This window comes from Athene noctua, chromosome 2, assembly GCF_965140245.1.
Source record: "Athene noctua chromosome 2, bAthNoc1.hap1.1, whole genome shotgun sequence".
NCBI classification, from domain to species: domain Eukaryota; kingdom Metazoa; phylum Chordata; class Aves; order Strigiformes; family Strigidae; genus Athene; species Athene noctua.
Window position 1 is genome coordinate 165,412,426 of NC_134038.1, and position 13,291 is coordinate 165,425,716.

The window sequence follows — 13,291 nt, forward strand, 5'->3', positions numbered from 1 at the left end:
TTCATTTCTGTTGTGAATGAAATATTCAGAAATCCACATACCACTTGAGAAAGAATGCAGCAAAGACTAAAAATGTGGTGAGAACAAAACTCGTAAGCACTAGCTGCTGGCATGTAAGGAGTCTTCGGGTGTTGCAGCCACAATCATAAATACAGAATTACAACTTACTCCTGCTCTGAGAGTTTTCCTTTTGGTTGCAGTTCATGTACTGGCTCCTCCAGCAGCAGTTCTCTGATCAGCATGAACGTGGGGAGATTTGGCAAACAAAACCCATTTCATAGCCTCGTTGCTGTGTCGGACAATACCTGCGTTGCTGCTAGAATCCGCCCGGTTTGCAGATACAAGAGGCGCAAGCTTGTCCGAGCTACCTCAGTGTCTCAGTTCAGCAGGAAAGTAAGTGAAAGGTTGTTTTTTTTGTTCTGTGTCATTACTAAACTATGCTGTGTTCTTATTTAGAATGTGTGGGTTTATTTTTAGGAAAATCGGTTATTATGTTGGACTCTGGTTTTAGTACAGAGTTTTCTGAGCGCTTTTCTAAAATTCTTGTAGAATTTTAGAAGAAATTCCAAGATAGGTCAAAAAAGTCCTGAGTTCTCGATTTAACTGTAGTTTAGATTCTAAACTCCTAAAAATCAGGCAGCTGGGGTTTTTTTTTGAGTAACGATGACCAGAGTGTATCTCGGCCTTTAGCGTGGGCAGCAACATTCTGCTACTTACCTTTTGGAGCTGATTACCTTGGAATTGTCCAGGGAAAAATAAACCACACAAAACCCACCAGCCACCCAAAAATACACCCCACCACCCCAAAATACTTAACCTTGGTTAAAACTTGGCAAACTGGTGTGTAACTGGGTGTTTGAAGGCTGAGCGACCATGCCTGATGACATGAGCACTCCTTGGACACCAGCTGTGAGCTACCTGATGATTAAAGATGTTTAATATATTAATTCTGACAAAGAACATATGCGGTAACATTCCATCAGTTGACAAGCAGTAGCTTGTTATGCTGCTCATCTTATTTGCGTGTTTGTAGTCTTTTCCTCACCTGTTGATTTACAAGTAATGGGTATTTAAAAAGCTGCAGATTCAAGACAAAAAGATTAAAAGTTCTGTTACTTTTCTCACTCTGATCTTTTGTTTCACCAGAGTGCAAAGCCAGCATGATTTAATTCAGTCTGCTTAGGCTATAGGTAATAGCATTATTAATGCTCCCTCTTCTGGCTTGACTGATACTGCAGAACCTGAAACAGTGATGAGGAAGGGACGTCGGGTGTGTCTTAGCGACAGCCTTGGGAAAAATGGTGGAGCAAAGACATCAGAGCTGTTGTGGTTGCAGCTTCCACTCCAGACAGGCAAGTGAGGAAAAGTGGAAAATAAGACAGTATTGGTCAGAATGATGGATGCTGCTGGTGGTGGATTGTTCACCTAACAGGGGTTTTCATCAAGTTTTTTGGAAGCGTCGGAGCTATAAAAGGCCTTTAAGGAAGATGAGGAAGAACGGGATAGGAAAAGGCACAGAGGTGTTTGAAGTTTTGAAAAGGGAGCGATGAAGTATTATGGCTTCACTGGAGTCACAGAGGAACAGCTCTGTTGGCTTGGAAATATTAGTAAAGAATCACACAAAATGTGTCCTGGAATACACTGAAGCACTTTGACAAGATGGTTCATCCATGGTCAGAAGGAGAAACAGCCTGCGGCAGTACTATTGCACACTCTTTTACACTGACCCCGGCCCCTGATTTTCTTTTTCACCCTGCAAATCTGCTGCTTGGTTATGGTTTGGGGTGAGTTGTTTTTCCCCAGTTGTGCTGGGGAAGGATGATGCCAGAGATGATTTTCAGTCTTTCAAAGCTTTCCATTCAAAACTCAGTGAATGGAAACTAGTATACCTGTAGAAAGCAGACTGGAGATAGTTGATCTGAACTTCAATTTTACTTACGCCTGAAGCACGTTTCCCTCTTTAAATGTTTGATCTCCTTTCTTCTGCTAGCTGCTGAAACCTCTCACGGTGAAGTGCAGCTGTGAATGGCCCAACTCTTGCATCCTCTGTAGCTGCAAAGCCTCTGTCCAGACAATAGACCCTGACACCATGTCCCTAGAAGAGCGCATAGCCCTCCTGGACTCTGGCTTCCACCCCATTCTCTCTTTATCTCATGGTGAGTAGATCCCATGTTGTTGTTATGTGAAAGAGGATCCCTTACTGGGCCGCTGCTCTCTTTGCTCTTCCTCCTCATGTGCAAGGAGGTTAACAATACACTGATGGAGTTGTAAGCGTGTTTCTAGAGGAGAATGAAAAATGTCCAGTGACATTCTGCATAGTAACCAGACACACATCTTCAGTCCAAGGGTGCAGTCTATGGAGACTGCTGAGCCTAGGAAACCACGTTGCTGCTTGGCCTGCCTCTGCAGCAGTTGCCACCTCTAGTTTAATGTAAGCTTACATCACTTCTTTAGGATCAGCTCTGTGTCTTCTGCAAGGAACATTTGAATTCTGGAAGCTTGCAGAAGAACTATTCTAAGTTCCTTTTAAACCCCTGCCCTGGAGGATGACTTGAAAGACTCAGAATCTAATGATGATTTTACAGACTGTGTGGCAGTTGTTTGGTAGACCTCTAGCACCAATTTTGAGGGTTAAATCACTGTTTGACTCTAAGCACTCATTATTTAAACACCTGTGGCCTTCTAGGTGTGCTCTGTGATTGCTTTATGAACTATGCTCTGTAGAAACCCATTATTTAGTTTTTGTTTAAGAAGGATGATAGCAGCTGCAGCACTGCTAGTGTCTTTAACTGTGGAAGAGCAAGAATGTGCACAAAGGAGTTGAGCAGGTTAAGAGACAGTGAGAAAAATGTTTTTTCTACTGTGCAACTATGAAGGCATCTCTCCAAAAATATTTTTATAATAAAAAAAAGTATAAGCTCACCTCTGCTCATTAAATAATGATGCAAACAAATGCCAAGGACTAGGTAGCTGGGTATGATTGAGGTTAGCTTAAGTGTGAGGAAGCTGAAAGGTGAGGTGTCGGGTTCTGGCTGTGGGATTGTGGCTAGTGGAGGGCCAGGACAGGGGCTGCTCTTTCCTGGCCACTCTGTCACAGCATATGTGGGGCAAGAGAGCCTACCACCCACCACACTTGCTGTAGCTAGCTGTGTCACTTCATTGGTTTACCAGTCCTCAGATGTTAATTGCTAACGAGGAAAGAGGAAGCTTTACACTTACCAAATAACTTGGGTTTCGTACTTTCAGGCAACCCTCTCCACTTGTACTTTGAGACCTTATTAAGAGAAGACAGATTGCATAGACTACTGAGCCATGAGCTGAAGACTCTGAAGATGTGCCATTTTGGAAGGAAAGAAGATCCAACTACCAGTGTGTTCCCAAAGCTACACTCTTCACTCCTGCTTGCCTCCCGTAAGTCAAGCAAAATGGACTTTGAGACCAAGTTAAAAAATTAAATGTGGGCTTTTAACCAGTACCTGAGGGGAACCAGTCAAGGTAGAGTGAAGGAAGTAGCTCTCTGTCTTCCAGTGGAAGATAACTTGAACTCTGTCCTATAGTAATGTCTCAGTGACTGAGTGCAGCAACTTGCAGACTACAGAAATTCTGACTCCCTTGGAGGGACACAGAAATACTGGCCTCAGCAGAGGTATTAAAAGTAAACCTTACCGTTCTCTGTATTTCTTTCAAGAAAAGAAGCAAACCAAACCAAAGCTTTTATGAACCTTTATTTGAAATCAGAGTAGATCAGTATTTGCCTGGAAAAAAATCTGGCATCTTTTTTCTGGTTCCAGTTGCATGCTGCTTTTTGCTGGAAGCAGCAGCCCTTTTGCGGAAGATCTAATTTTTTCATCAGCCCGTCAGAGCTGATGATTTTAAATGGTCTACAGCAGGTTAAAATGAGTGTCAGAAGACTCAGGCCAGTTTCAAGACAGAAAGAGGGAAACCCAGTTAAAACACATCCTAGTTTATAAATGAACTAGGATCAGTGTTCCATTTGGCTTTCTTTAAAAGGTATGTTTTCATGCCAGATCATTTTTGGAAAGCAACTTAATGCGCAGGCTGGCCATATTCTCAACGTTCTTATGGGACACAGTTGCTGCATTTGGAATAATTCTTGTGTTCTGTGTTGCTGATGCAAATGATCTTGAACAAACCAGATAGAATTTAAAAAAAACCCCAAACAATCAAAACCCAACAAAATAAGCAAACAACAACGAAAACCCAAACAACTTCCATGCTGAAAGTATGTCAGCAGCCTCAGGTTGTGTGTTTGGTCCTAGTGATCTGAGCAACTTGATTTAATGATGTTTAGTCAGCCTGGGCTGAGGTTGCTTAGCTTTGAATGAGGATGAGTGTTGGTTTTAGAGAGGAGTGTTCTGGGGATACATCTGAGCTGATTATTGGAAGGTAATGAGGGTAGAACAAGCAGGTGCTTAGTGTTGAATAAATGTAAGGAACCTACTTGAGGATGCTTGAATAACGCACCAGTACAGATTCTGTCAACTGATCAGCAGGTGTTAGACCATTAATTGATTTATCTTTTTATACCTCCTTCCTTTCTTTCAAATATTTATCTGCAAGACTACACAAAAACTATTACTATTTATGGGGAGGTGGTGGTGTAGACACCTGCTGTGTAAAGAGTGCGTTCTAATGGATGATGCAGTAATGCTGGACGATTTTCATGTTACTTTTAACTCTAAGAGCCTCATGGAGGAAGGATTTGGGTAGTGATTTGGCACAATAGGTTTGGAAGATAGCTTCATTTACGGTGTTTGGCATTGGAATAAGCCAGTCACAAATGAGAAAAATAAAAAGTTAACTGATGTAGAAAAAGCCTACCAAGCTGCTGTTATACAGAACTTCAGGGAGAAGAGTACATCTGTCTTAAAAGAGTGTGGTTTGTTATTGGAGAGATTGTTAGATATAGGACCACCCTGACTGGTTGGACAGTGAAGAAAGCTGGGGTTTTTTGGGTGGCTGTGTTTTGGACTGAGAAGTGCAGTTCTTGATGGCTGTAACTTCTACTTCACCTTCCACTTTATTGTGGAAACACCAACCAAAAGTAATGTTTTTGGCCTAGCATCTTGAGTGCTGCAGAGCACTGACACTTCACTTGAGGCTTCTGGTTTACATTTGCTCTCTAATGCTGTTGTTTGTTCTGCTCTGTTCCCTGGGGTGGGTTTGGTGACCTTACGGGGTATCAGCATCACCCACCAGTCTCAAGTCAGCCTGACTTCACCTTGGTTTTCTGTTCATGTTTTATTAACAGGGTCACTGTTCGAAGGGAGAAGGCAGCTTGAAGGATCATCCTGTTGCAGCTTCCCTGTGTCCAGTCCTCGGGCCCATAAATATGGTTCCTTGCACCACCCACTGTCTTTGTACCCAGAGACTCCTCCAGCCCCTTCTGCCAGCCAAATCCCCTTCACTGGCAGCTCCACAATGGTGAGTTGAAACAAGAGCTAGGGCAAATGAATCTGATTAGAGAGGAGCTGGGGGATGCCCCTCTTAAACAGGCATTGCCCAGGGGCTGCAGATCTGTGATGAATTCAGATGGGTCATTGCTGCTTCTGGACTGATGGGAAGTATCAGTTTGGATGTTGGTGTTACAGCTACTTGCTTCATTTTTCCCCAGGCAGTGCCTGGCTGGCTAGGTCCCTGCTGCACTGCTTCCCCAACCAGATTGATGGGTTTCATGACAATATTCTACTGATACCTTTTTTTTTTTGGTAAATAAACAGTTACATAAACATAATGTTACAGCTTTATTTGGCTACAAATAGTAGAGATTTAATTGCTATGGGCTTCCCCATACAAAGCAGGAACATCAGCCAAGAGATGATCTTTAACATTTCCTTGTTTTTCTACAAGTAGAGGAGGATTAAAAAATGCATCCAGCAATAACTACCTCTCTAGAAAAGCACTGAGGAACTCCTGGTTCTCCAACTATGCTGAGCAAAGGAGACCTGGAAGGATGGGGGCTCACACTTGATATTCCCATCCTCTTTTTGCTTTAGGTAATTGTTGGGCCTAATTGACAGGAACAGACCTTAGAACAGAGTGTCTGGAAAGCTGCCTGGTGGAAAAGGACCTGGGGATGTTGGTCAACAGCTGGCTGAATATGAGCCAGCAGTGTGCCCGGGTGGCCAAGGAGGCCAATGGCATCCTGGCTTGTGTCAGCACCAGCGTGGCCAGCAGGGACAGGGAAGGGATCTGAGCCCTGTACTCGGCACTGGTGAGGCCGCCCCTCGATGAGTGGGTTCAGTTTTGGGCCCCTCACCCCAAAAAGGCCATTGAATGACTCGAGCGTGTCCAGAGAAGGGCAACGGAGCTGGGGCAGGGTCTGGAGCACAGGTCTGCTGGGGAGCGGCTGGGGGAACTGGGGGGGTTCAGTCTGGAGAAGAGGAGGCTGAGGGGAGACCTCCTGGCCCTCTGCAACTCCCTGCCAGGAGGGTGCAGAGAAGGGGGGATGAGTCTCTGGAGCCAAGGAGCCAGCGCCAGGCCCCGAGGGAATGGCCTCAAGCTGCCCAGGGCAGGGTCAGGCTGGCTCTGAGGAAGGATTTCTGTGCAGAAGGGGCTGTTGGGCGTTGGAATGGACTGCCCGGGTTAGGGGGGGAGTTCCCATCCCTGGAGGTGTTTAAAGGACACGTAAGTGTGGCGCTGAGAGGCGTGGTTTAGTTGGTGGGCTTGGCAGTGTTGGGTTAATGGTTGGGCTTGATCTTAAGGGTCTCTTCCAAAGGTCTTCCATGATTCTGTGATTCTAAGTAGCTTTCTCTAGGTTTGACTGTTCTGTCCTTCAGGAGAACACCATCGAACTTGGGGATCTTCTCTGGACTAAATGATTCTCCGACTCCTGTAGAAGGGCCCCTCGTGACACCCATTTCACTTGGATCAGCTCCTCATTTTCTGACTTTATGGCTCCCACGTTGTTAGCACTTTCTTTGCAAGGGCTCTTCTCCCTCTCTGATGCAGAGCAGATTTAACAGACCCAACTCCGAGTTGTCTGCTGCTTTTGTAAGCTTCTCTTTCAGGTACAGTCTCTGCTTCCTAATCAGATTTTTAAGGATGCTTCTGAGTAGTCCCGTATCTATTAAGGTTTTTAAAGAACATTACATCAGTAATAAACCGTAACTAACTTTGTGGCCACTGAGAACTTCAATCTGTGGTCGGCCTCTCTACCTAGAAACAAAAGGATGTTTGAGAAAGGAAGAAAAGAACTGTAGCATCTTTTGCTGCCTTTGCCTGTTTAGATTGGCTTTTTGCTACATGGGTGACCCAAACATATACAAAGTTCTAAGTGAAATCCTGCCCACTGAGGTAGGTAAGTATTATCCTGCTTCATATAGGAATAAACCAAACCTTAGAGGCTGTATGACCTCTTAAAATATCCTTGAACACCAGTGACAGTGGAAAGAATCCACTGCACCTGCATGTTACATTCCATGGTATATTCGAATATGCTTTTGTGCTAACATTAATTTTCTGCATGGGGTTTTCTCTTCATTCTGTGTTGCAGCAGTCCTCAAAAAGAAGAAAAGTGGAATACTCTTACGACATTGACAACATCGTGATCCCAAAGTCAATGGCAGCTGCCACTCGGGTGGAGAAGCCTCAGTACAAAGAGATTGTGGTACCAAGGTATCTGCAGACCAGGCTTTACTGCTCTTCTCTCCTGGGGGTGATGGGAGGAAATGGCTTTAGTTGGGCAGAATGAGAGCTGTTCCTCTTAATAAAATGACAGAAGGAAATTATTCTTAATGGATAAAAAAGACAGTATTTAATTAAAAAAAAACAAAAAACAACAACACAGAATAAAAAGGTATTAGTGTTGCCTGGATTTAAATGTTAGTACCAAACGTGTTTTCCCTGGAAGTGATTTCTAGCTTGTGTTGCCCCTTGCAGCTGGAGGACAGTAGAGCTTGAACTGGAGCCTTTCAATCAAGCAGACTCTGAGGTAAGAAAGCAGTGTTGTCAATTCGTCTCAAACGTCTGCAGCCATTCTGAGAACGTGCAAATAGCATGCGAGTAGCTCTGGGGTCAGTCTTTACCAGTTAAATTCTGCCAGCCCAGTAAGCGAAGTGGCTCTATGAAATGCTGTGTGGTTCTGGCTGATGCAGTTGCATCTGAAGCTGGTCAAAGGCCAGAAGAGACAAGGCTTGTGGTGGTGTGTCGGCTGGGGGTCACTGCTGCTAGCTGCAGGCAGGACAAACCCTTCTGCTGCGTGTGATTTCATACCCCTGGCAGCTCTTTATGTGGTGCACACAACAACCTGCATCTTCTCCTGACAATCTGGGCTGATGAACAAGTTCCCAGTTCAGTATATAATGAAAAGTATGAAAATGAGGTAGTGATTGGAAGTGTGTGTGCCAGTTCCCAGACACTTTGAATGGGTTGGATATTGCTTACCTGGATTTTTAGAACAGTAGGCTTGGTTTGCAGGCGAGATTCTGTGTTCTAAGTGTTCAGACAAAACTCCTCTTCCTAGCTGGAGGATACTTCTGATGAGGTGTACTCCAGTCATCACTCCAAATACGAAGATCTTGAACGAGCCCGCTGGGATTCCTGGGCAGCAGTTCCCTCCCACAAGCGAGGAGGCAGGTACTGTTCTTGCTAGCAGACACGGGAGGAGGTGGCTTTATTTGTTCTTAATTTTGAATTGTACAGAGATCCTGATTTAAGAAGTTCCTTTTGAATGAAGAAATTATTTTTCTCATATAGTTAATCTATTACATAATAGAAGCAGAACTGATTAAAATCGGGCCTAATCAGCAGAATGGTAATGCAGCATGTCACAGTCCTGTTAAAAATCAGCTTCATACTGAGCTCAGGCTCTTGTGTTGAGAGCTTTGTGTTAACTGTAGCACTTCATAATTCTTCCAAGCATTTTTCCTCTGTCTTACTTAAATTTGACAGAACTTATTGCTACAGAGATTGTTTTCAGCTCATCTGCTGGATCTCCTTACCTTTTTACTGTTGCCTGAACAAAGAACAATCTGTTCTGTGTCCAGAGGTACATGTGTTCTGTTTGTGTGGGTAAAAGTTGAACTCTCTGCCTTTCCTTCAATGAGGTGGTAGTAGGTGTCTCTGCTTTCTTTGTTTTGAGAATTTCATATTTTTGAGATCCCTGCCTCTTATCAGAGCTCTTATTAGAGAGCTTCAGCTCTGATGTTTTCACAAGCTGAGCGGTAGAGTTGGGAGAAGACTGACAGGTTATACTGTTAGTAATCCCTGTGTTTGGAGGAAGGCCAGAATGGTGTAGTCACACCAGGGAAGAATGTTGGAGTACCTCCAGGTAGCTTCAGCTGTGGCAGTTTTGTCTCTAGTAGTAGCTGGTGTGGTTTTCAGTTTTGTCTTCTTTTCAGAAGATTTTACTCTCTCTTAATGCTTAATTGTCCTCTTCATGCGCAGGATGAGTGAAATGGATGGTGGTTGCCCAAGAAGCCATGAGATGCTCTTTGAAGAGAGAGGAGTGAAAAGGCTCTTCAGTTAAAGCACTAAATTGGGCAATATGATCTCACCTCGCTGTGCAGAGGGGATAAAGCTTACATTTTTCACTGTACAGTGATCTTTTTATTCGGGTTTCTTATTGTACATAACTGAGTCTGCTCTAAATGCTACTTTGCTTTAGGTCCTCCAACAAAGCAGACGGCCGATGGGCCAGGCAGCCTCAGCCAGCATCTCCGGTTACTGGATTTAATTGCCTTAATGATCTGTGTCTGCACTGTTTGACCAGCTCGCACAGCTTTGGGACTTGCAATGGTTTGCAAGCCCTCTCTGTTCACGGTCAGACCAGAATGGTGCTGTCTTGCAGTGAGTCTTCCCTGGAAATGCTGGATGCAGTGATGCAGGTGAGGTTATGCTGTAACAAATGTCAGCTGTGTTCTTTTCTGAAACAGTTTTATGGGTATATAAAGTAAACTTTCTGAAAGCTACATGAGCTTTCCCACTGCTCAGTAGATAGCTCAGCTTGTTTGGGGTTTGCTGAGACTTGAGCTGGCTCAAGGGTTCTGAGTGGGATAAATGTTTCTTCTCTATGTCATAGCTTGTCATGCTAAACCAGTATTGATCCAGAACTTGAGATTACTGCTAGTGGGTGGGAGTGAGTCACCTACATGACAGTGAATAGTTTCAGGCAGTCGCCCACATCATGGAATACTTCTTTGGCAGAAGGGGTTAACTTTGGTAAGGCTTAAATTCTGAAACTACCTGAAGAATTGAACTTCCTCTCATCCTTACAGCTGGTCTTGCGAAGCCTGACAAGCACAGTGTTACACTTCATACCAAATCTGTCCATGGTTTGGGTTCAAGTGCACAGTGTTTGCCTTTTCAGATGAAGAGACTATGAAAAACAGAGTGTCACTGGAGGTGGCAAGACAGTCGTCTTGATACCAATGGAAGGCTGAACTAAGTGATCCTGGAAGTGTTGAGAATGGTGCTCAGTGCTCACTGCTCTTAAAACTTGGCTTTGCTTTGGCACCCTGGCAAACTTAGAGCTCGCTTTCTAAACTGAATCTGCTGGTCATTCAGCGGATTGGCATACGGGGGGAGGAGATGGTACTGTAGAACTCTTGGAGTACTTGATTCTGGGCTTTTAATTTCAACAATTTCTCTCTTCTCTCCTTTTTCACTCCACAGAATGTACAGCCTTGGGAGCCTCGCACGTTTCCACTTTCAGATTCTGCCTACCAGGTTCTTCTCCAGCACCCAACTGCAGATGTCTGTGACCAGGCTGGTGTTCAGCCCTGGGTCTCTACCAATAAGCCAGGCATCAGGCCTTCCTCCAGAGACACTGTCATACCCACCTTCCTGGGGACACAGTTTTCAGATGCACATCTGCAAACAGACAGCAATAAAAGCATAGAGGAGTTCAGTCTGGCACTGTGACCCAGGAAAGCTTGCCAGCAATCATTAACCCGGCCTGGGGTGTGCTTGAAGTGTTAGCTGCGCGTGCTGTGGTGTCAGAAGGCTGTCTGCTGGACCTGTGCTGTGGGGCACTGCTACCTGTCACGCCGCCTTTCAGTGGCAGAGGAGATTTCTGGATGAGGAGGGGTTTAGGCACTTGCTGGAGCTATGGTGCCGGCCTCCAAGGGATAGTGCTTTTTAGAAAGACCAATTTCTGGTCAGGTCTGCAAAACAAGGAAGGTTAGGTGCTGCTACAGTGCTGGGTAATACATAAAGGAAGGGAGATTTGAGTAACAGGAATTCCAACGGTAGAAAGAAAACAGTGCTGTTCAGTCTCTGTCTTCACAAAAGTGCCTCCCAGGTGGCTGTTGGGTCCTTTTGTGGCTAGAAGCAGGTTTCACGGTGGTGTTTGCTCGCTCCCAGATTGATTTCCAAATGCCACAAAGATCTGAAGAACTCTTGTGAATTCGATATGAACCAAAGATCTGGTGAGGAAGAAGGAAGGAGAAAGCTGCATGGTCTGTACTCTAAAATGCAGCTTCGAAAAATTCTTCTTGTAAGTACATGAAAATCAGGTTCCCCTCGCCCTGCACAATTCAAGCTTTGTATCTGCTCCCTTCACAGAAACTGCAGGCCCATTTTCTAACACACAGTTGTCTTGCAATATCCTTGCTGTAACAACATTGATGTGTTACAATTCTCTGACTCTTTGTATTTCTTCTCAATTGCCTTCTCTCCCGGGAGTGAAGACATTGTCTCAGGGATTTTGGCAAGAGCCACTGAAAAGCCATACAGCCGAGAAAAAAGGGGCCGCCGGCTGTTTCAAGGTAAGCAGGGCATAGAGCTGTTTTCAGGGAATGAGCTTCAAACCTGATCAATCTGGTAAATGTCCCACCAGAATGTATCAAAATTAATACTGCTGTTAAGGATAACTTGAAGCTGTTTAGTATATGTTTCAGCTTGACTAAATTTCTCACTAAAAATATCAACTTGAGGAAAGAATGTTTCTTTTCTACATTCTAGGGTAAAAAAAAAATAATTCTTACTACCTGTTCATTACGGAATACATTCACTTTGCCTTTCAGAATGGTCACTGAAGTTTAGATTTCTAGATGTTTGGTTGTTTTTATCATTTTCTGTATCTCCAGAAGTGTCCTTTTGTGCAAGTATTTATTTCCAGGCTGAAGTGTTCAGGGGCAGAGGAAACACTTGCAGCCTATAGTAAGGCCAGGGATGTTTTTATATGGGGATTGTGATTTTGATGAAGAGCTTTTTGGCTCTGTATTTGATAATGTTTGATAAAGGGGCAGTGAAATGCCCACGCGTTACCTAGTTGTGTCATTCACTTTACACAACATGATTCAGTGATACCTTGGGCTGAGGCGTTGGATAGCACCGAGGCTGCCTCTTACCTGCAGCAGCGTGCTGGTGTGCTGCACACAGCCTGCAAACAGGTAACTGCGGGGTGGCAGCCACCAGTAATTCATCTAGCCGGTACCAAAACGTGTACAGATGGAGTGAAATTGTGGCGAGTTCAAAAAGAAACCAAAAAGCTGCAGGTTTAGTGGAGCACGACCACACCTGGGTGCAGGTTTCTGTGACTGGTTGTGTGGACCAAAGACTTGAGAATGGTTGGTGTTAGGTTAATGGTTGGACTTAGATGGTCTTCGAGGTCTTTTCCAACCAAGAGGATTCTGTGATTGCCTGACTTTACTGCTGCTTCTTCGGTTTGTTTTGAAAAATATGAAATTTGGAGAACCCCCCAATTTCATTGTTCTTTCTTTTCTGGAATTGAATGTAGGAGCAAATCATGGAACTGTACCTAAGTTCCTTCACTAAAATGTGTTGTATTTTGTATTTATACATGTATTTTTTTGCCTGTAATTATTTGAATCTTTGTATTTTGAATGGTTGGATTCACAAATAGAGCATTAGTAGAGCTCCGTCAGAGCTACTTGTCTTTAAAAAGGCAGATTTGTGGGAAATGGCTTTGTAATGACTCATTCCGTTGGAATAGGTGTGAGTATGAAGAGATAAATAAAACTTCTGAAGGTACCCAGCAGTGAAGACTTGGTGTGGATCTGTTCATTATATTATAAACCACTTTTTTTGAAGTCGTAACGAGTGCTGCCCGAGCCTGGGTCATCTTGTGAGTTGGCTAGGTGTAGGGCCAGAGTAGCACTCCCCATCTCCTTGAATCCTCGCAGTTCCCACCAGATGAAATCCTTGATTAAATATTTGTCCCTTTCAAGGTCTGGATCAATCAGATTCCATGTTACCTAAAAGCCCTAACAGCAGAAATCTGGTTACAAGGGAGACAGGCCAAGGTCATCACCTTTGATGTACCGAAATACACTTTCCTCATTCCCTACAATCCTGAAAATCAGCA

The 13,291-nt window shown here is 44.2% G+C and overlaps 1 protein-coding gene across 1 annotated transcript in view; it reads left to right on the forward strand.

The window, feature by feature from the left end:
• LOC141956723 (KAT8 regulatory NSL complex subunit 1-like) overlaps nt 1–12,956 on the forward strand; it is a 35,328-nt gene extending 22,372 nt beyond the window's left edge. The window contains exons 5-14 of the mRNA XM_074897525.1: nt 201–393; nt 1,991–2,156; nt 3,247–3,411; nt 5,273–5,445; nt 5,875–5,901; nt 7,379–7,638; nt 7,903–7,954; nt 8,486–8,598; nt 9,629–9,848; nt 10,636–12,956. Coding sequence (XP_074753626.1) covers nt 201–393; nt 1,991–2,156; nt 3,247–3,411; nt 5,273–5,445; nt 5,875–5,901; nt 7,379–7,638; nt 7,903–7,954; nt 8,486–8,598; nt 9,629–9,848; nt 10,636–10,884 — 1,618 coding nt within the window. The 3' untranslated portion in view covers nt 10,885–12,956. The remainder of the gene's footprint in view (nt 1–200; nt 394–1,990; nt 2,157–3,246; nt 3,412–5,272; nt 5,446–5,874; nt 5,902–7,378; nt 7,639–7,902; nt 7,955–8,485; nt 8,599–9,628; nt 9,849–10,635) is intronic.
• Nucleotides 12,957–13,291: the final 335 nt, after the last annotated feature.